Source organism: Pteropus medius, unplaced genomic scaffold (assembly GCF_902729225.1).
Source record: "Pteropus medius unplaced genomic scaffold, Ma_sr-lr_union100, whole genome shotgun sequence".
Classification (NCBI taxonomy): domain Eukaryota; kingdom Metazoa; phylum Chordata; class Mammalia; order Chiroptera; family Pteropodidae; genus Pteropus; species Pteropus medius.
The window spans coordinates 114,207-134,987 of record NW_024352837.1 but is presented as its reverse complement, the minus strand read 5'-3'; the positions used below and the strand labels follow the sequence as shown (position 1 = coordinate 134,987).

Here is a 20,781-nt window from a genome sequence, read left to right as displayed (position 1 = left end):
GTGGGGTGGGGGGACGGGGGGGTGCTCACCTGGAAGCCCAGGCAGCGGCCATAGAAGCAGCCCTTGTGCAGAGTGACGTACTCGCGCAGGAAGTCAGCGGCGAGCCCCTCGTCGCCCTCAAAGAAGAGTCCCCCTGGCTGATTGCTGGTCAGCAGGCGCTGGGCACAGTAGGTCAGGGCGCGGAGCTGGGTGAGGGTGGCCAGGTAGGCCTCGAGTTCAGCCAGGTTGTGGCTGGTACGGAAGAAGATGCTGCGGCGGTTGGAGGCCACGTAGCGGGATTTGTGCAGCAGGTGCGCCAGGCAGCAGCGGGCCGTGTGCACCAGGCTGCGGTACCCATTGGCCGGCGTCTCTGCGTCCAGGTCAAAGAGGTGCGCCACGCCCAGCAGGTGGCCCAGGGCTGGCTCCAGCGCCAACGCCTGCTCGCGAACACCCGTAAAGACGCTCAACAGCCGCCGTGCTGTCTCCCCAGGTCCTTGGCTCGAGAAGAAGGCCATGTTGTCTTCCGCCAGCGTCACCAGCGTCTGTGTCATGGTGCGCAGGTCCATGGTGTGCAAGAGCATGGGGGCTACAGGCGGAGGAGCGGCTCGTTAGGCAGGGCTGGTCACCCCTCGCTCCGCTGGGGCCCTGGGTTCCAGTCCGGCTGTATCCCCCTCCTCCCTCAGACCCAAGCGTCAGAACCCAGCCTCCTCCTCCAGACCCAAGAGTGGAGTCTGGGGCCCCACCCCCTTCCTTAGAACCCCAAGTCCAGGTACTCAGGCCCTTTCTCCCTCCTCAGGAGCTAGGAGTTTGACCGCTCAGCCCGTCCTCTCTCAGACCCAGGAGTCCAGGCCCAGCCCCTCCTCTCAGGCTCCGGGAGGCCCTGTTCTCTCCTCTCCGGAACCTCGGCACTTCAGCATCTCTCGGACACCCAGAAGTCTTCCTACCCCGCTTTCTATCTCTCTGGCACCCGAGAGTTCAGGCATCTGTCTCCATTTCCTCTCCTGTGCCCAGGACTCCTTCTAGGTTCTGGGAAGTCTGGACCCCAGTTGGTCCCCTCTCTCAGGACCCAGGTGTCACCCACAGGCTCTTCCCCTCGATCAATGTTTGGGAGAGTTCAGTTGTCAGCCCACCCATTCCCATCTACCTGGTGGTGTCCCAGGACCTTGATCCCAAGCCCAGTTCTCTTCCCGAACCCAGGAGTTCATCTTTCTAGCCTTACTTAAATCCGAAGAGTCACTCTTGCCCCTTCCTTGCCCCTCAAGTCTGGCTGTGGAAGCCCCTCCAAACTCCAGCTGCCTCCCTTTTCCTCTGTGGGGGTCCCAAAACTTGGTCCTACTCCTCCCCCAAATGGGTCCCCTGGCCTGGAACAGCAGGACTCATAGTCATTGCTGCCATGGACCTTGAGCTCACTCTGTGCCAGTGTCTGAGACTCAGACTGCCTCTGTTCTCGTCTCGGCTGTTAGTGTAGGTAGCATCCCATTTTACAGGAGAGGAGACTGAGGCGAAGAGGTGTTAAGTAAGGAGCTGAAGGTTGCACTGAAAGTGGCAGAGCAGAATTCAGACCCAGATCTCTGGGTCCAGAGCTGTGTCTCCCTCCTGGGCCTCTGGCTCTGACCCTCAAAAACTTGCCCTGGACTAGGCCTGACTCCCCACGCTCCGGGGTCCCCCTTGGTGGGGATGCTGCCCTCTGCTCCAGAGACTCTTCCCTCCTGCAGCACCCCCAGCACCTTGCTTGGCTCCTGGGTGATGGCCTCCTGCTCCTCCAGGTGTCTCCTCTGCCTTCTAGGCCCTGAGAGGTTTGGCAGCAGCGAGTTCCCCTTCTCAGCTGGCCCTGCACTCACCCCTCCAGGCCTCTTCGGAGCTTCCCCCAGGCTGGGACTGCTGGACTGTAACTGTGGCGGTGCCAGTAAAACCCTGGGGCGATAAACTGGGGGGAGGGGCCCAGCCTGTCCAGGGTGTGGCCACCATTCTGCCTCCCATGCACAAGGGACAGTGAGGACCGCATGCTGTAAATAAAGTACGGAGTCCAACTCCCTGCCCCGCTGCCTGTTCCTAGCTCCAGCTCAACTGGGAGTCCTTGTCCCAGGCCCCTCTCGCTTAGAACCCAGGGGTCCCCAACCCCTCCTTCTGACTCAGGAGTCCAGGCCCCCAGCCCCTCCTCCCTTGGACCCACGAGTCTCAGCCCCAGTCCTGAACAAACTGTCCCCTCTCACCCAGCCAGGCTGCCCCTGGCACAGCCGGCTACAGCTGTTAGGGGGAGAGAGGGTAGCCAGCCTTGCCTGTCCCTCCCGGGAGGACAAAAGCCGATTAAGGGCAGTACCAAGCTCAGCTAGGCTTCTGAGCCACAGGTCCTACTGTGTGGTGTTCCCACACTGGGTACCCTGCACCTGCCATTTACCCTTCACAGCCCGTCCTGCTGTGCCTGTCCTCCACACCTCACGTATGGGAAAGCGAGACACTTCACCCATGTTAGTCCATGTGCTCCTTGCCTGGCCAGCTCTTTCCCACCCTTCAGGCCTCAGCGTGCCACCTCCTGGAAGAGGCATTCTGTGACTGCGCCTCCCCGCTGGGGGGACGCCCTCCCCCCAGCACTATCTTCTGCCATCATATTTAAGTTGTTCTTCCTAGAATTTTACACATTTGCAAGTATACTGTTTACTTGTTTACATGTTTGTTTGTCTCACCCCGAGGGCGGAACTAGGCTTCACAGAGTTGTGTGGAGGCGGGGCTCTTTGGGAAAAAGAAGTTAAAATCACAAATACAAGATTAAGTTCCGGGCCTTGGAAGGGACCAGTGCAAACAAGAGGCCCTGAGGCCTCAGCGTCATTTGCTTGGTCAGAAGTGAATACTCCTATCTCTCTCCCTTAAATGCCATCCCCATGAGGGCAGGGGTAGCCCCAAGGCCAATCATGGGGCCTAGCACATAGTAGGTTCTCGGTAAATATTTGAAAGAGATGGATGGGAGCTTGGGAGACCTTCCCCAAAGTCAGTGAACAGATGGACAGAGGCCTCTAGAGGCAGCTCTAAGCTTGGCTGTGACAACGGAACACTGGCCCAAGCCGCTTGCCTGGTTTCCTCACCTAGAAACTGTACTTGGCCATCCTGCCCACAGAGGGCAGGGCCGTGCCCAGGTGCCATCTAGGTGGCCTTTCTGCAACTGTTTGCTTTGTGGTTCTCCTGTGGCCTCGGCTGACATGTGTACTGGGTCATTTTTCTCTGGCGCACATCGCCACCTAACACACTATACGACTGACTCTTTCTGTGTTTGCTCTGTCTCCCTTACTAGATTATAGGCTGCCCAAGGGCAGGGACTGTGTATGTTTTCTTGCTGTACCCTGACCCTTTGCAGTGCCTGGCACACAGCCAGCATGTGTGGTATTTATTGCCTAATGCACTGTGGTTTCCCACTTTCTAAAGCCACTGTAATTTACTTCCTGTCTGTGTGGCAAGGCTCTTTATTGGAGACGAGGACAGAGGAGACCTGGACAGAACAAGTGACTTGTACGAAGTGGTGGGGAAAAGGCTGGATCCCAGGCCCTCATGACCCCAGGACCCTGCCCTTCGCCCTGGTCCAGGCCATTCCCTGGAGACTGGGCAGGGTGGAGCTGGCAGGAAGGGATGTTGAGATTGTTAGAAACTCACCAAGAATCCTAGGCAGAGGGCACTGGGGCAGAGGCAGGCTCGCCAGGGCCATGGGCGAGGACTGGGGCAGAGGTAGGGCCGAGGGGTCCTACCGCCTGGCACCAGCTCTTTGCCCTAAAGAGCCACTGTGCAGCTGAACTGGCCTGGGTTTTGGCCCTTGGGGACTGAGCAGGGCAATGAGGAAGTGGGGGTAGGATGGAGGAAGGGCCAGGTCTGGGGTCTGGGAGGAACAAGGGCTTCTGATGGGGAGGCTGGGGGTAGATGCAGGAGTTGGGGGGCATGAAAGAGCAAACATTGCTGTAATGACCGTGTATGCCAGGCGCTGCTCTGTTTATGTGGAGTAATTCGTTTCATCCTCCCCATAACATATGAGGTAGGAACCATCATCACCCCTTCTGGCAGATAAGAAAACAGATGCAGATAGGTGACATGCTGCCCAGGGTCACAGAGCCAGCGAAGATGGCACCGCTTGTCTCTGCTGTGTTTGTGTGTGTCTCTAAGTGTTGTTCCTTCTCTGTCATATCTCAGCTCTGTGCTTTCTGGGTGGTCAGGTGTGAGTGCATGTACATACATATGTATGTAGGTATGGGTCATGGCCAGTGGTGGTCCTGGCCTGTGTTTGTGGGTGGGCGTGTCAACATTTTTTCTCCATATGTGCAGTTTTGTTTATTGGTATGTCTGAAGGCATATTTATATGCATGTGTCATGGCCTGTGTTTCTCAGCCTGTGAGTGTATCCGTGTTTCTAATCTCGGCCTGTGAGATTGTGTGGGCATGTGTTTGTATGAGTAGAGATGGATATACTCATATTTCATATTTGTGCATTCTTGGTCTGTGTGTGTATGTGTGTGTGTAATATAAGCATCTCTCCTTATTTGCTCAAGCCAGAATCCAGGGCATCGTCCTGGCCACCTCCTACCCCATCCAATCCATCACGAAGTCCTGTCTACTCTGTCCCCTAGACACTTCAGGAACCTGGTCTTCTCCCCACCCCACTGCACTGTCATCAAGATGACTGTAACAACTCTTTATGGGTCTCTGATTTTGCCCCCTTCAGTCTCTTCTCTGCATAGCAGTTAGGGGATATTTCTAAAACATAAATCTGGTCACATACTCCTAAATCTTCGACTACCCTTGCTCACAGGATAAAGCTCCGAATCCTGGACATGGCCTCCCAAAACCAGAAACCATCTGGGCCCCCTGCCCATCTCCTGTCTTCCACCCCTCCCTTGCTGAATTCCCTGTGCTGTAATGTGCTGCTTCCTTGGGCCTCAAGGCCTCTGCTCATTCTGTTCCCTCGGTCCTCCCTGCCCCCCTTCCCCAGCAGTTGACACTTGCTCATCCTTGGGTCCAATGTCACCTCCTTGGGAAGCTTCTCTCTTACAGTTGAAAGTTCTCTTACAGGTGAGAAAGTTCCCTTTTGTATTTATCACAGTTTATAGTTATATCTGATTGGTAGGATTATCTGTAGGGATTATTGCTCAAATGTGAGTGTGTCTTCACCACTGAAAGCCCAAGCCTGGGACAAGTGAGTGTTCAGTGAATCTCTGCTGAATGAATCTGTGCAACTAGAGCCTCTTGGGTCCAGCATCAAGGTTGGGCGCACAGCAGTTTCGAACTCCCTGCCCTCAGGTGGCTGGACGCGACCATTTCTCTGCCCTCACTGGCCAGCTAAGGAAGCCCAAGTGACCTTGCTTCCTCAGAGCTTCAGTGTCATCATCTGGGAAATAAGGCGATTGTAATGACACTGGCATCATTAGGTTATTGGAAAGATTGAACTGATGACTAGGACTGCTCCAGCCAGCTCAAATGCCCTAGGGGCAAGGATTGGGTCTGATTCACCCAACTGAAGCCTGGCACCAGGGCGGAGCCTCAGGAAATGACAGGTGAATCTCAGACCTTGTGGGAATGAGCCTTTGTGCGTAGGTGGGCCCCCTGATTTGTGAGGACTTGCTCAACTCTGTTCAGGAAGCCCTGCGCAAGAGGATTCTGATTCCTCACGACAACTAAGCACAGCACTATTATTATTATCCCTGTGTTGCAGTTCACACATTCCTTCACTTATTAATTCAATGAATATTTAAGTGTCCATGTGCCTGGCATACCAGACTCTGGAAATGTGGGGTAAGCAAGGCAGATACAGCCCTGCTCTTAGGGAGCTCGCTGTCTAGTGGGGGGTAACTTCCTCTCCTCCTGAAGGCTCGCTGCGTGCAGGTGCCAAACCTTCATTCAAACCTTACAACAACCCTACAAGTCAGGCACCTCTATCATTATGTCCATTTTATAGCTCAGAAAGTTGAGGCAGGAAAGAGGGAGCCTGTTGCCCAGTGAACCGTGGGTCATAGCCCGAGGAACCAGGTCTCTAACACCCATGTACTTAACCATGGTCTGTACTGCCTCTGGGCACTCTGTCCTGCTTGTGAGGTAATGAGACAGTGAATGCCCTAGGGCACCAGTCTGAGCCTGTCTGAATCTGTGAGTGTGTCTGGAGCCAACTCCAGTGCTATCTTTGGCAGGGACAATGAGTTTGGGGTTCTCTGGGGCCCTGGGGCTATGTCAGTTTCTTTTCTGTAGAGGAACTTCCCACAGGCCTTAACTTGAGTTGACAAATATTCAAAACTGAGCAGGCCCCTGCCTGAGGCTTGTAGCATCTTTGTAGGGAACCAAGACGATGGCCCTCCCTTCTTCTTCTGAGGATGTGTCAGTCCCCAATCCAGCAACTCCTAGTCCTAGAAGGAGTGGCAGTCAGGAAGTTGGGCCCCAGGGGAGCCAGGCTGAAGCAAGTGGATTGAAAGGAATGGATGAACGGATTTAAAAATGGGAGCACAGATCTGTTTTGAGCTGTACTGGCCCCCTGGCATTCCCCATTCTGGGTACCCCTTCCTCCTACCTTTCCCCCGCTCACCCTAAACTTCCTGTTTGTGCAATGGCTTATAAACTTTTTCTTTATCATCCTGTCAGGAGTGCCAGAGACCTGAAAATCGGCGCTAGAAACATTTCTCAGGCGAAAACCACTGAGGGCAGGAGTTACCCACGGACGCAAAGCGAGCACGGGGCCAGAGCGAGAACTCTGGTCCAGGAGACTCGCATTCTGGACTCTCCACCCAAAACGGTAGTGGGGCGTCCGGTAGTTTCTATGCTGAGATCATTCCCTTCTCACAATAGATCATCCCCGCACTCCCCCAAAGGGCGGCAATGGGCCAGTTCACGGACTCCCCTACTTCTCGTAGCGGTGGGTCGGTCCGCTCAGTTCCCAGTTCCCTGCAGGATGTTCAAGGTTTCTTCCGGGGTGCCGCCGGCCCCTGCGTGCTCACCTTTGGCCTTGACTTTTCTCCACCGCCGGCGGCTACGACTCTTGGACCCCTCTTTGTCCCTCTTCGAGGCCGGGGCTCCACCGGCCCCAGCGGCCCCAGAGGGCCCCGCTCCCGGGGCTGACTCCATCAATTCTCCTGGGTCCCGGTGCAGGGACCAATTCCAGCCTCCAGGCTCCTCCCCGAGGGCCAATCCTGGTTACATACTACCGCCGGGCCCCCATGCCACCCAATCCTGGGCTTGCTCCTCTTCGGGTCCCGCCCCCTGAACAATCCGGGCCTCACTCCACCGCCAGGCCCCGCCCCAAACTCTGGGGCCTAAGGCCTGGCCCCGCCCCCTCGGACGCGTTAAAGCACCCGAGGCCAACAAAAACGCAGCCCTGGTGGCGGCGAAAAGCCTTCTTCAGGCAGGACCCGTTGGGAGTTTCACGGGAGTCACTCTAGCAAGGAAGTCTCAATCTTATCTCACGTGGGTTCGCAGCCTCGCCTCCCCACTCACCTTCCCACGTAGGGAATCCCTAGAATGCGACCCCGCCCGCCCGCTGGAGGGGGCGAGCGGGACGCCGCTGAGCCACCGCTTGAGGGCGGGTGGGGGGGGCCGGCCCAGGTCCTCTGGCAATTCAAAACCGGGGCGGGGCGCTGCCTGAGCGCCGTTGGAGGAGGGAGCCCCGCCTTCTCCCCGCCCCCTGCGTTTTAGTTTTCTTATTCCTCTCACGCTCGTGGTTCTTTTCTCCGCCCGTTCCTAACCCCGAGAATGAGGAGGGGCAACGGGAATGCTCCGCGCCTGCGCACTAGCCGCGGGCCGGCGGAGGACGCGCGCGCTCTCGGGAAAAGGCGGGAAACAGAGGAGGCTCGAGGCTTGCATGTGCGCACACGACCAACTGCCTCTCGGGGGCTCACGGCGAGGCGGCCTGGCCCCCGGGCGGTGCGGGTAGGGCATCCCTTGAGACTGGGTCCTGGAGGCCTAGAGAAACAGCTCTTCATCTTCAGCCCGGGAAAAAGACCCGGAATCCTCCCTTAACATCCCGCCCCTCCTCCCTGCCCTCCCAAGGCCTACGAGCAGCCCTCACACAGAGAGACACCAATTACCCTCATCTCATGCCTCAGAGAGACGGGCCAGCCCTTCCGGGTGGGACAAGCCTCTGAGCTGGGACTATCACTGCCGGCCCTGAGACTAAGCTACTTCACAGCACCCTCAGCTCCCAGAGTGGGGCTGCATGTCCCTCCGCCCCCGCCCTTCTCGCTACTTCAACAAGTAAACCCCCGTTGCACGGAGAAATCTTGCTGCCGGCTCCTGCCTGACAAAGCTTTGGAACTTAGAGGAGAAGGATGGGAGCTAGAGCCTGCACCCCTGGGCACCACTTCCTGCTTCAGAGGAGGGGAAGGAGTGCTGGCGGCCATCATTCTCCCCTCAACTCACCCTTTCCCTAGCTCCCGACCTTGCCCGGGACTTTGGCGGACCCCACAGCCCCTCTCTCAGGCTCCCCCTTCCTGGAAACACGGCTCTCAGGCCCAGCTTGACTGGGGCTCCCCCTGAGGGGGCAACCTGGCCGTGGAGCAAGTGTCCTCCTGCCACTGAGAGCTTACCTGGAGACCTCAAGGACTGCTAACGCTGATTTTGGCCTAGCGGAGGTGGAAACTCCCCGAGGGTAAGGGCCACATTCAGCCTGTGTATCTGGTGTCTAGGGCAGCGTCTGCCCCAGAGCTGTGCTCGGTGGGTTTGGGGACTAATGGATGAATACTAGCAGGAGAGTGGCTTCGCCTGTGTGGCGGCCCCTAACCCAGAGCCCTTTCCCTTCGATTTCCCCCAAATCCTTCATAGGGAAGCAGCCCGGTTCCTGGGAAGAAGTCAGCCTCTGGCTTTGAGCTCTGCCACTCCCTAGTGCCCCCTCAAGCCAGAATCTTTACATCTGAAGGCCTGGGTTTCTTCATCTATCAAATGGGATTATTGATCTGTGTCTTGCAGGGCTGTTAAGGGATCATCGGAGCTAACCTGACATCCTGGCAGCTTAGTACTTCCTGACCTTATGAATGACCGTCCCTAGGAGGCTCTCGTTCCTCCAGGCTCAACTCACCTGAGTCTGAGTAGTGTCTGTGAGTGTGGCTGCTGGTTTTCTTTCTGGAGGCTGATGTCGCACCATATCCTGACGTTCCAGAACCATGCTTCCACTTGAAGGCCAATTTCATCCTTTGGGCCACCGAATCGGTTTCAGATGGATGCCCTGAATCCGATTCTGAATCAAAATCTGTGACCCACTCAAGAAATGCCTTCCACTCTGAAGCCATCGGTTGCTGTATGGATAGTTCACGCAGTTTTGATAGAAATCCCCACTCATTCAAAGATCCGTGCGAGGATTTGGCTGGAGCTGTTTGCTGGGCTATAGGGTCTGATTGTTCTGGTTTCTCTTGAGATGTAGATTCAGTCCGGGCCAGAGGTGTTACTCCAGCTTCTTGTTGAGCTAGAGGCGGCTCTATGCATCCCTCTTCCAGTTCTGGCTCCTGTTGAGCTCTTGATTCTTTTTCTGGCCCAGGTCCCTGCTGTGAGGCAGCTTCCTGTTGAGTGAGGGACACCCTTTGTATGGGAGGTGATTGCTGTGGTGCAGGCTCCTGTGGGGCAAGGAGTTCCTGCTGTAAAGCAGATTTTTGTTGGCCTCTCGGTTCCTGCTGGGATTCAGCTTCATGTTGGGCAAGGGGTGCCTGCTGAGTGGGAGGTCTTTGCTGGGAAGCAGGCTCCTGTTGGGTATTAAGTCCCTGCTGAGTCTTAGATGCCTGCTGTTCTGTGAGTATCTTTTCTGGGCCAGGCTCTGGCTGGGTGATAGGTGTCTGGTGTGGCTCAGGTCCCCATTCAGTCCTAGATAGTGAATTAGAACTTGGCTCCACTGTAGTTATTTCCCTCACGGGAGATGTCGATCTCCCAGGCTTCATACTTCTGGCCACCACACATAGGCCTCTGTCACAAATCCCTTATTGATTCCTCATGATGGCACCTCCCTTTGTGTTTCACTCCTTCATCCTGGCATTCCTGGTCTTACTTTTTAAGGCAAGTGGGCTGACCACTGCTGGCCCCCACTCCTGTGACAAATGAGACCCTTCTGTGCCTCCTGCTGTGGAGGATGGATTAGGGACAGGAGGAGCCTGTGTGCTCAACACTCTCCTACCACAGGGGAGGGGCTTGCCCTCTTGTGTCATAAATAGGGCCCCACCCCACTTACCACTCAGTTAAAATGTTTTTTTTTTTTTCCTCATAAGGTAGCATCCCAATTTAGTCATCTGTTTCATCTGGGATGACAGAAACCAGATTCTGGATGAGTGTTCCTTTTTTATTCTCCCCTTCTGATATTTGAGGAAAGGGTCGAGGGGGAGGCAGTCTCAATACTGTTATAATCTAATCTTTTTCTCTTTATTCATTTATTCAAATGATTGCCAGTTTAACTTCCTTATATTATTGCTTTATAATTTCACTCCCACGTTTTAAAAAAATGATGACCTCCCGTTTTTACAGCTTGAAGCCCTTTACAGTGGCATTCGAGATCTTTCACACTCTCTCTCTAGCTCTGAAACTATGGTTCTGCATATATGTCTTCCGAACTAGTTTGGAAGCTCACAGAGTACAATGATCATTGATGATGGATCCTAGATGATGATGATGATGATAACAATCGTAACTGTGTTCTACATGCTAGGAAGTTGTGCCAGTTTTTAAAAAACCTATATTATCTTTGAAGACCATGTCTGATTCATTGCTTTCTTTGACCCACCTAAGTCTTACCTCAGAAAGGTTAGTTGAGTTAAAAAATAAAAAGTTGGGCAGTGGAGGAGGGGAGAGGGAGAGAGAGGGAGGGAAGGAAGGAAGGAGTGGGGGGTGAGAGAGAGAGAGAGAGGAGAAGAAGGGGAGGGAGGGAGGGGAGGGGGAGAGAGGAGAGAGAGAGAGAGAGAGGAAGGGAGGGAGGGAGGGAGGGAGAGAGAGAGAGACAGACAGACAGACAGACAGACAGAGATGCAGCAGAGGTGACCGGAAGAAGTGTGTGTGATTGAGTTTGGAGTGAACAGAGTAAAATGGGTCGTCTGGATTGAATGTGAGTTGCCAGACCCCATTTGAAAGAAACGACTTTGACATATTACATTTAAAAAATATTTATTGACTTCTGTTTGCTACTTTCCTGGTTATGTTTAAGTTCAGGTGGGACCAGCTGGGAAGCTGGGGTTTCCTAGTTTCTTTCAGGTAACTAAGTTTAAGCCTGGGTAAGGAGAAGGCACAGGAAAAAACTGACAAGAGAAGAAGGCACTAGAGGGAACAATAATCAAAATAGTCGTGGGAAAAATGCTTTTCGAGAACACTGGAATGATTTAGGGGGTGGAGACAGGGAAGGGGAGCTTGAGGTGGGAGAAGAGCATCCTCTAGGTGCGCTTACTGCCTTCTTGGCTGAGAATGTTTCATTGGCGGAGTGGGCTCTCAGAGCTCCTACAGAGGCAGAGAAAAGCTTGCTAGCTGACAACGTTTGATAAATTGCTGGCAGGCTCTGGAGGGCTTTTTTGGCTTCCTGTGCCTTTGGTGCCCTAGGGTGGAAATAAAGGGGAGAGACTAGTGTTAAAAAACATTTAATATTTTTAATTTTTATGAGACCTAATTATAAAAGTAAGACTCATCCAGTGGAAAAAATTAAAACTAAAAAATGTATCCAGTGAAAAATAAAAGGACACCCCTACTGCAATGTCCACTCCCACTCCCCAGAGCTAACAACTAGTGTTAACAGTTTACTATAGTCTTATCTATCTTCTTGTGTGTAAACATAGTCGTTTGCTTTAAAAAACAAAAATGAGATTATACTATACATATTGTTTTGCTCTGTACCTTTAACACATCTTGTTGCAAAATATTATACATCTATAATAAAAAGTCCATAAAAACTTATATGTGCAGTTCAATAAATAGTTCTAAAGCACATATTTGTGAAACTACTACTTAGGCCTAGAAATAGAATACTGCCAGCAGGCCCCCTGCTCCTTTTCCGATCACTATCCATCCTCTCTGCCTCACAGAGGTAACCCTGACCTTTTTAGCAAGCATTTACTTTTTTCTTGATTGTTTTACCACTTATTTATTTATTTCTAATAATTTATTTTAATTTTGCCTATTTTTGAACTTTGTTGATATAAAATCATACTGTAGCTATTTTCTCATGTCTCAGTTATTTTTACCTAATGTTGTTTTTTTAAGATTCATTTACTTTGTTATGTGTTTATTTATTCTCACTAATATATAATATTTGAATATATCACCATTTATTCATCGGTCGATTTTCAGTTTGGGGTAGTTACGAGCAATGCTGCTATGAAATTCTTGTACATGTCTCCCGTTGTCTATAAGCATGCATTCCTTTTGAGTATTTACCTAAGAGAGGAATTGCTTGGTGATAGAGCTTAAATTTTCGTAGATAACTGCCAGCACTTTTTTCTCAAAGTGATTTACCAATTTACACTTCTGTTAGCAGAATATGAGAGTTTCTTTGCCCTACTCTTTGCCAACGGTTGATATTGTCAGATTAAAATTTTTTTTTTTTGCCACTCTGATGGTATATAACGAAATCCATTTAGTTTTAACTCTCATTTTCTCAGTTACTGGGAAAGTTGAGTGCCATTTCATATATTTGTTAGCTCTTTGGATTTCATCGTCTCCAGAGGGCTGATTCGAGTCTTTTGACTATTTGTCTGTTGTATTGCCTACTTTCCTTTCATTGATCTGTAGGAATTCTTTATGTATGCTGAATATTAATCCTTCGTCAGTTATATATATTGCAGATATCTTCGCCTACTTTTAGATAGTCATTTTATTCTTTCGATGACCAAAATTTCTTAATTTCAGTGAAGTCAGATTTATTAATCTGTTTTTCTTTTATGGATTATTTTTTTTTGTATCTTGTTTAAGAAATCCTTTCCTGCTCCAAGGTCGTAAATATATTCTCCTCTATTCCCTTATAAATTTGTCTTTTAAATTTAGATGTTTAATCCACTTGAAATTTATTTTCGCGAAGAAGGCCAAGTAGGGGTCTCTGCAGCTTTTTTACTTAATGTGTTGTGGATATCTTTCTGATTGACACATAATGATTTACCTCTTTATTTCTGACAATTGCAGAATTGCCCAGTTTGCTATTTTACAGCACCAGGTATTCCTAGGTGGTCTCCCATGCAAGTACTAACCAAGCCCAACCCTCCTTAGCTTCTGAGATCAGATGAGATCGGGCGTGTTCAGGGTGGTATGGCCATAAGACCCAGTTTGCTTTTGATGAACATTTTTAATTTCCATTAATTTGTCAGTACAAATACTGCTATTTTTAATAAACTTGTACATAGATATCTTTGAGTATCCATGTTAGTATTTTATAGTAGAGATATCTTGAAATGAGATTACTGAGTTAAAAGGTACACAAATTTAGATTTTTGATAAGTAGTACTAAATTGTATTTTACTTCCATCAACAGTGACAACGATCCTGATTTAGCCCATTCTTGATAATATCATAATATCAATCAGTTTAACATTTTTGAATTTACTTTTCTATGACATTTGAAAACTTCTAGCTAGGGAGGAATCAGTTCTGTTTGACACTGACACTGGTGTCATCTTCAGATGTCAGTGACCAAGTCCCAACAGCTCCATCTCTCTTCCCTTGGATAAACAATGGGGGTCTAAAATCTAAGACTTTGGCTCAACCTTTCTAGTATTAGGAGAATTGTATCCTGCTTTTCTTCCTCTTCCTATTTCCCCACAAGTTGACATGACTAGAAAGGACTGAGATGTGTGTTTACCCTGGTCTTCATTTCACCTCTCTTGCCTGTTTTCAACCCTTGCTCCATCCCTAGTTGATTCCACAGTGTGACTCTGGTTTTAAGAAGGTCATTCTTTTGAAACTTACTGGTTTTCTTCACATTGCTCTTGAAATGATCACAGGGACACTGCTTTTTTGGCAGCCTGGGTGCTGCCCTGAGCTTTCTTTTAGGAGCTCTCAGGAACCAGTCTGAAATAACAGAGTTGCTGCTTAGTTGGGAAGGTTAGTATGTTTGAGAGTAGGGAGTAGGGCAAGGCTTTATTTGTCAACTTCCTTGCCTTTTGCATTCAGCAGTGGTGTGAGAAAAAGGCTCAATACGGAACAGGGGAGGGATTCAGATAGATATATTTCTGAGCAGTTTTCTTGACCTGTGTTGGCAAGAATTCGGTGGCAGGTGTGGAGAGGGCACCAGGTTATCATAAGGAAGACCAAAAAATAAGGAAGAAGACGTAGGTGTCAGTCTATTGGTGGGTGCTTTACCTGGGGCAAGACATTTTGTGCCTATCTGATTTCAGTCTTACCTGTGAGTCAGATAAGGTTCAGAAGAAGATCCAGAAAGCTTTTGGAAGGCAGCCCTGGGTTCTTAGGGAAAAAGTAAAGGGGAAGGGGCAGGCAGAGATTTAGCTAGCTCTCCCGTACACCTTGGTTGGAGGAGTCCAGCTCTTGTCTGAGACTGAGGAAGGAAACAAGTGTTGGCATTGCGTGGGGGCTGGTGGGGAGGGGGATGGGTGAGTCGGCTCGGATAACTTCTGCACTGGTCTCAGGGACTCGAGGGGAGGGACTTAGGATCACGATGGTGCATTGCTGTTGTTGATACTGAGTTACTGACCTTTGCATTCACATTCTTGGCCGCCTTCCTGGAGCCACCTCCGAGAAGCCTGGCGTTTGTCCCTGTGGCCTCTGGCGACCCCTGTCGGAAGGAAACAGGTCACTTCCGGACACGGGAAATGGTCCCTCAGCATTTTGCTACCTAGGTCAGCGCAGTTCCAGTTCTCTTCCTTTTTGACTCATGGATCTAGGAGTATTTTACTCAAGTCCTCAAGAGAGGAGTATTTTAATGGATAAGGCATGGAAGTTGAAAGAAAATCTGGCCTAGAGAAGAGCTTGGCTGGAGGTAGGTGGAGAAAGAATGGCTTCTGGATGGAAGAGAGGACAAAAGATGGGGCTTAATCAAGACCTTCCCTTCCCCGCCCTGTCCTGACACACACGTTAAAATCCTCATGAATTAAGGAATGAGAACAAGGAGTGATAGAATCTTCACCTGACCTCCAAGTTTACTGTGTTTGAATCCCTAATTCCCACTCAACTATTAAAAGATGGTTGGTACAAAGCCATTCCTTTTTTGGCCTCTATTCAAAAAGGCCTTATCACCTGATGCCATCTTATTCCCATTTTATGACATCTAAAATATTATTATGACAATCAAGGATGGTGGCTTATATATAGACTTGAAATTCTGGAGCTAGAACTGGGCCCAGATGATGTGTCCTCTGTATAGTAGTTTCTGATATTCCCGTCAGAATTAATTGTGCCTTTGCATGGTTCCCCACCATATACGAATACAGCTCTATTGTTGCAGTTATAGCTTGTTGTTTGAAATCTGTCGTAGACTCAATTGCGTCCCCTCAAAATCCATGTCGAAGCTCAAACCCCCAGTACCTCAGAGTGATTGTATTTGGGGATATGGCCATTAAAGAGGTGACTGAGTTGAAACGAGGCTGTTATGGTGGATCCTAATTCAATGGGACTGAAGTCCTCATAAGAAGAAGAGATTTGAACAAAGAGACAGCAGAGATGTATGTGCACAGAGGAATGACCTTGTGAGGGTACAGCAAGAAAGGGTCCGGCCGCAAGCCAAGGAGAGGCCTCAGAAGAAACCAAATTTGTCAACACCTTGATCTTGGACTTCCAGCCTCTAGAACTGTGAGAAAGTAATATCTGTTGTTTAAGCCACCCAGTCTGTGGTATTTTTCATTGCGGCCCAAGAAAACTAAAAATCTTTCTCCCTTCTAAACTCTGAACCAGTAGCTCAGCAGTCACTCAGCTGCATGGTTCCTGACACATGGTAGGCACTTGGTAAATATTTGCTCAATAAGTGGACAGACAAGTTGTCTAGAGAGGGCCCTTCGTGGTCATGCGGTTCAGTTCAGGTCTCTTATTTCCCAGACTTGTGCCCTTTCTGCCACACAGATGAAGAGTGTTGCATCATTTCTCCAAATGCTTATTTCCAAATGTTCTCAAGTGCTGTTTTGAGTGCTGTTAAGACGATTTAAACAGGCAAAACCCCTAAGCTCCTGCCATCTACACTTTTCTAATATTTTATTCTCATTTGACTTCTGGCTCCAGAGAAAAGCCACAGAATATTAGAGCCAGAAGAATCTTGGTTGAATCCCTTCATTGAGAAGTTTTTTTTTTTTTTCATTCTAAATATAATATAACTATATTAGAGAAAATTTGGAAAGTATGAATAAGGAAGTCTTTATTCTTATCAAACAGTGTTTTGCTGTGTTTCCTGCATATGAGTTTCATTATCTGATGATAATCACAGTGTATGAACAAATTTCCTTTCGTTCACTTTATAAGGATATTGCAATGCCATCTTTATCTTTAATGATGGCACAACACCACGACAAATTGTTTTAACTGTTCTCTTGTTGCTTAATATTTAGATCGTCTTATTTTTGGATGTTGATAAATTTCTATGTGCTTGTAACTGTTTTCCAAATTTCATAGTATTGTCTTGGGCAAGGTTTCCCCAAGTGGAATTTCTGGGTCGAAAGCTAAGAACAGTTTTATGTTTCTTGATCTCATTACCAAATTTCTTTTAAAAGGGTTGTACTAATGAACCAAATCACCATCTCTTATCTTTCAGATGAGGAAACTGAGGTCCAGAGCGAGCAAACAAAATGCTGAAGTTCTTACAGGTAATGGCGACGCATCTAGAGATAAAACTCAGGTTCAAGAGTCATAGTCTGTTGTACTTTCTGTAGCCCTATGTGACCCTGATTTCATGGTGTGACTGAAAATGAAGCCTCATGTTACTATAGCATTTATGGACCACATTTATGATTTTTGCTATAGCTCTACTATGTGTACTTTTTCTTTAAATACATTTAATTTACTTAAAAACATTTTTATTCTCTGCAGTATTATCTGTGAGCTTATGGGTTTGGTAGATGATTAGATTTTTTCTAACATGCATTAAAATAAACATACAACTTAAAGTAAAAGCTACATTATGTTCTACTGAAAAGCAGTTTTGGAAAATACCGACACAGTGGAATAAGCATGTGCTTTGCATCCAGACAGACCTGGACTTAACCACTTGCTCTGCCACTTGACTATGTCTTGGACAAGTCACTTAGCTTCTTCGATTGTTGTTTCTCTGACTCGTAACAACTACCTTTCGGAGTTGTTAGGAATAAATGAGCTCCCGTGGGTGCCCCCTGTCCAAGCAGGTGTTCATTACATGACAGCTTTTATTGTGGTTATAATTGTGGACTTTTAGTTATTTCTCAAAGAGAGCGTCTACGTGGGAGTGTGAGGCTTGTTGCTTTTTGCTGAGTTGTATGTGTAAAGAAGTTACATCCACTTGTTAGGACTTGTGGCAGATTTACCATTATTTTAACTTCCAGTTTCACTACATATTAGCTTCGTGATTTTGGACAAGTTGCTTAACCTTTCTGTGCCTCATTTACCTAATTTGTAGAATGGGGCTAATAGTGTGTGTGTGTATCCATCTATTTCCTAGCTCTGTCCACTAGAGGGCCTAGAAGCAATAGCGCCTCAAAGCAATGGGCAATACCTCGTGCCCATGATTTGTGAATATCACTCTCCCACAAAAGGAACTGGAGCTCCTAGGAGAAATGACTGATTCCAGACTTGTGGCAGGAAAGTACAAGATGAACCTGGAACATCTGGTGGTGTCAGAACTCTTAAAAAAAGGACATGTCAAAAAGACGTAGAAGCCAGTCTGTAGGAGCTCTTAGTGGCCAATTTTGAGACAACATTAACAATATAATAAAGAATGATAGTAATGGATTATAATCCATAAATATTCATGAGCCTTTACTTATATAAATAAATAGTCGAATAAATAAATGGGAGAGAAGGAAAAGTGTAGTAGGAATGATGGAAATAGAAAATCACCCTTTGGCTAATATCATAGAAATAATTGTCATAGACAGGAATCATCAGTGGATCTTAATAATCAGTGAGCAAAAGTGTGATGAGAAGAACCAGGTTATTTGCAGAGTGCCTCTCCACAAGATACTTATTAATCGCAATGGGCAGAATAGTAACTTTACAGTAGAGAAGCCTGGCAGACACCACCTTAACCAAGTGTTCAAAGTTAAGGTCACCAGCAGTGAGAGAGATCAATATCGTGGGCCTTCTGAGATAGTGCACCGAAAAGGCGCACACACATCACTCCTGTGTCCTTGCCCAAAATGCATAATCTGAACTTGATCCCCTGAGGAATCATCAGACAAACCCAGATTGAGGGACGTTCTACAAAATATCTGATTAATGGTCTTCAAAAGTGTCAAGGTCACAAAAGACAAGGAAAGCAAAGAAACTGCTCTAGATTGGAGGAGACCAAGGAGACATGATAGCTTTAATCAGTGTAAAATCCAGGATTGGATTCTGGAACAGGAAAAGGACATTAATGGAGTGATTAAAAAGTTTTGAATATTTGTGCATTAGGTAATCATATCGTATAAGTGCTAACTTCCTGGTTTTGATCATTGTATTATGGTTATGTAAGATGTTATTTGAGAAAAATGAGATGAAGGATATACTGGAACGCTGATTATTTTTACGACATTTTTGAAAGTCTGAAAAGTTAAAAATTAAAAAAAAAAAAACCCATTAGATTTCTGTAAGGACTGAGGTAATATGTGTGAAGTGCCTCGAACGATGCCTGCCACACGGGAGTGCTTAGCACATGTCAGCTATTATTATAAATAATTTCATCTAATAAGTAATAAGTAATGCATAAGCTATTATAAATAATTGATTTCCTGACATTCTCATATACTCTCACTTATCTTCCCCCCCGTCCTGCGAAAAGCATATTGATCATATGTGTGGTTATTTTAAAAGATAAAGTAAGATCAGATTTTAGTCTGATGATTTTAGGGGTGTGGGTGGGGCGTTATTTCCTCTAACCAGGCTTATCCCTGTGTTGCAAAACGGCTTGGCGGGGAAGCCAGCCTTGATCTGGGCCGCCGGCGGTGGAGTGCGGTCTGTAATAGCGCCACCTGGTGGCTCTGTGAGCTTTTCGGATTCGTTGCCCTTGTGCTTTAGGAGCTACTTGAGAAATTCTATTCAGTCCACTTATTCAACATTCGATTCCTACCAGGTGCACATCATAGATCATGTAACCTTCACAAAAATTCTATGTGCTAACTGGTATTTTATTCATTTTAAGGTTATAAAACTGAAGCTCAAAAAATTTAAGTGGCCTTTCTAGGGTTGCAAAGTAAGTGGCAGAACCAGGATTTGGATCTAGATTCCTTTGGCTTCAAGGCTGAGTCTGAAGGTCTAGGTAAGTCTGAACGGATAGCAGGTTTTGATAACTGTTGGTATAGAGTAGTGGTGCTCAGCCGGGGAGTGGTGTCCCCTCCAGGGGCCGTTCGGCAATGTCTGGAGATATTTTCGGCTATCTTATAGGGTGGGGGAGGCAGCTACTGATATCTAGTGGGTAGAGGCCACGTGAATGCTGCTAAACATCTTGCAATGCACAGAATAACCCCTGCAACAAATAATTCATCCAGCCCCAAATGTTAATAGAACTGTTATCAAACTCAGGTGTCGAGTGGTCAAGAGCAGTATTTTGAACTCAGAAACCTGAGGATTTATTCTTTCACTTGGCAAATATTTACTGAGTACTGTGCTGGATAGTGTGAAGGATATGGAAACAATATACCAAATTGTGTCACCAGGAGGTTATAATCTAGAAGGTGGAGAGAGTAGGAGAGTCATGCCAATCCCTTCAGTATGAGGCAGAGAACGATAAGTACAGCGAGAGAGTCAAGTTGGGGCTAAGCACGTTCTCGGGAGGGAGAGCCCACCTCTAGTCATGGGAAGAACCAAGGGCGGCTGTAGGGAGCAGCTGGCTGTGGAGCGAAGTTGAGGGGAAGGTACAAAGCTGGTGGGAAAGTACAAGACCTTCTTGGTCTCGTTTAGGTAGAGCCCGAAGCATTCGTGAGTGAGGGGAGCTGGTACCCAGAGAGGCAGGCTGTGGCTGGAGCTTTGCCTCCTGGCTCAGGACTCTAGATTGAGGACCTTAGCCTTAGGGTCTGTCATAGTGATGGAAAAACCTTCCCTTCCAGAATGGTGGTCCTGGCTGTGGGACCCAGCAGCTTCCAGAGAGCTCGCTCTACAAGGGAGGAGAAGTTTGAAATTGGGGTGGAATAGATTTTAGGACCAAATTCATGCTGAGTATGTAAGAAAGCTATTTCACCTCAGAGTAGCCCTGGGGGAGGTGGTTCTCTCGCGTGGAACCATGCATGGGGACAAACTCTGCGTGGTTATCCTGCTAAGGGCTAGGCCACCGTAGCCAAGGGTCTGCCTCCCGAAAGGTGTGCTGTTAAAATAGGACTTGTTATGGCCAAAGCTTCGAATATGGATACTACCTGGGGTGTGATGCTTCTAGTTTATTACTTTACCGTTAACTAGTGTTAAAACTGTTAATGGGACGTCTGGCGCACTATAAAGAATATAAACAAGGGCTTCCTTATCTTCTACGAATGTCTGATCGCTCTCAACACCTTCACCCCCCCACCACCAAGACGGGCCTTGGGAAAATTCACTACTTTTCTGGAAAAAGGATGGGGGGAGAAGGTAAGGGAGCAAATCTTTGGGTGAGCAGGTTTTTTTTTCTTTGCCAGCTACAGTTTCAGACATTTTCACATACACTATCGCATTGAACTCTCAACACTGTGGATGTAAGTGCAGTTTTCTCCTTTTTGTAAATGAGGACATGGGCGCTGAGATGCCCCCAATCCCTGTAGCTAAAGGG

At 48.2% G+C, this 20,781-nt stretch overlaps 2 protein-coding genes and 1 pseudogene across 2 annotated transcripts in view; all 3 read right to left on the bottom strand.

Moving 5' to 3' along the window:
* The window catches only part of LIPE (lipase E, hormone sensitive type), a gene marked incomplete at its 3' end in the record, with an annotated part of 10,791 nt that extends 3,392 nt beyond the window's left edge, over positions 1–7,399 (bottom strand). Inside the window, exons 1-2 of the mRNA XM_039849974.1 lie at positions 6,935–7,399; positions 30–565 (exon numbers count right to left, since the gene is read on the bottom strand). Of these exons, the coding sequence (XP_039705908.1) occupies positions 30–565; positions 6,935–7,061 (663 nt within the window). The remainder of the gene's footprint in view (positions 1–29; positions 566–6,934) is intronic.
* Positions 1–20,781, bottom strand: part of CXCL17 (C-X-C motif chemokine ligand 17) — a 21,660-nt gene that overhangs the window by 480 nt on the left and 399 nt on the right. Inside the window, exons 2-4 of the mRNA XM_039849956.1 lie at positions 14,587–14,667; positions 13,845–13,946; positions 11,075–11,488 (exon numbers count right to left, since the gene is read on the bottom strand). Of these exons, the coding sequence (XP_039705890.1) occupies positions 11,394–11,488; positions 13,845–13,946; positions 14,587–14,667 (278 nt within the window). The 3' untranslated portion in view covers positions 11,075–11,393. The remainder of the gene's footprint in view (positions 1–11,074; positions 11,489–13,844; positions 13,947–14,586; positions 14,668–20,781) is intronic.
* On the bottom strand, positions 13,081–13,199 carry LOC120592388 (uncharacterized; annotated as a pseudogene).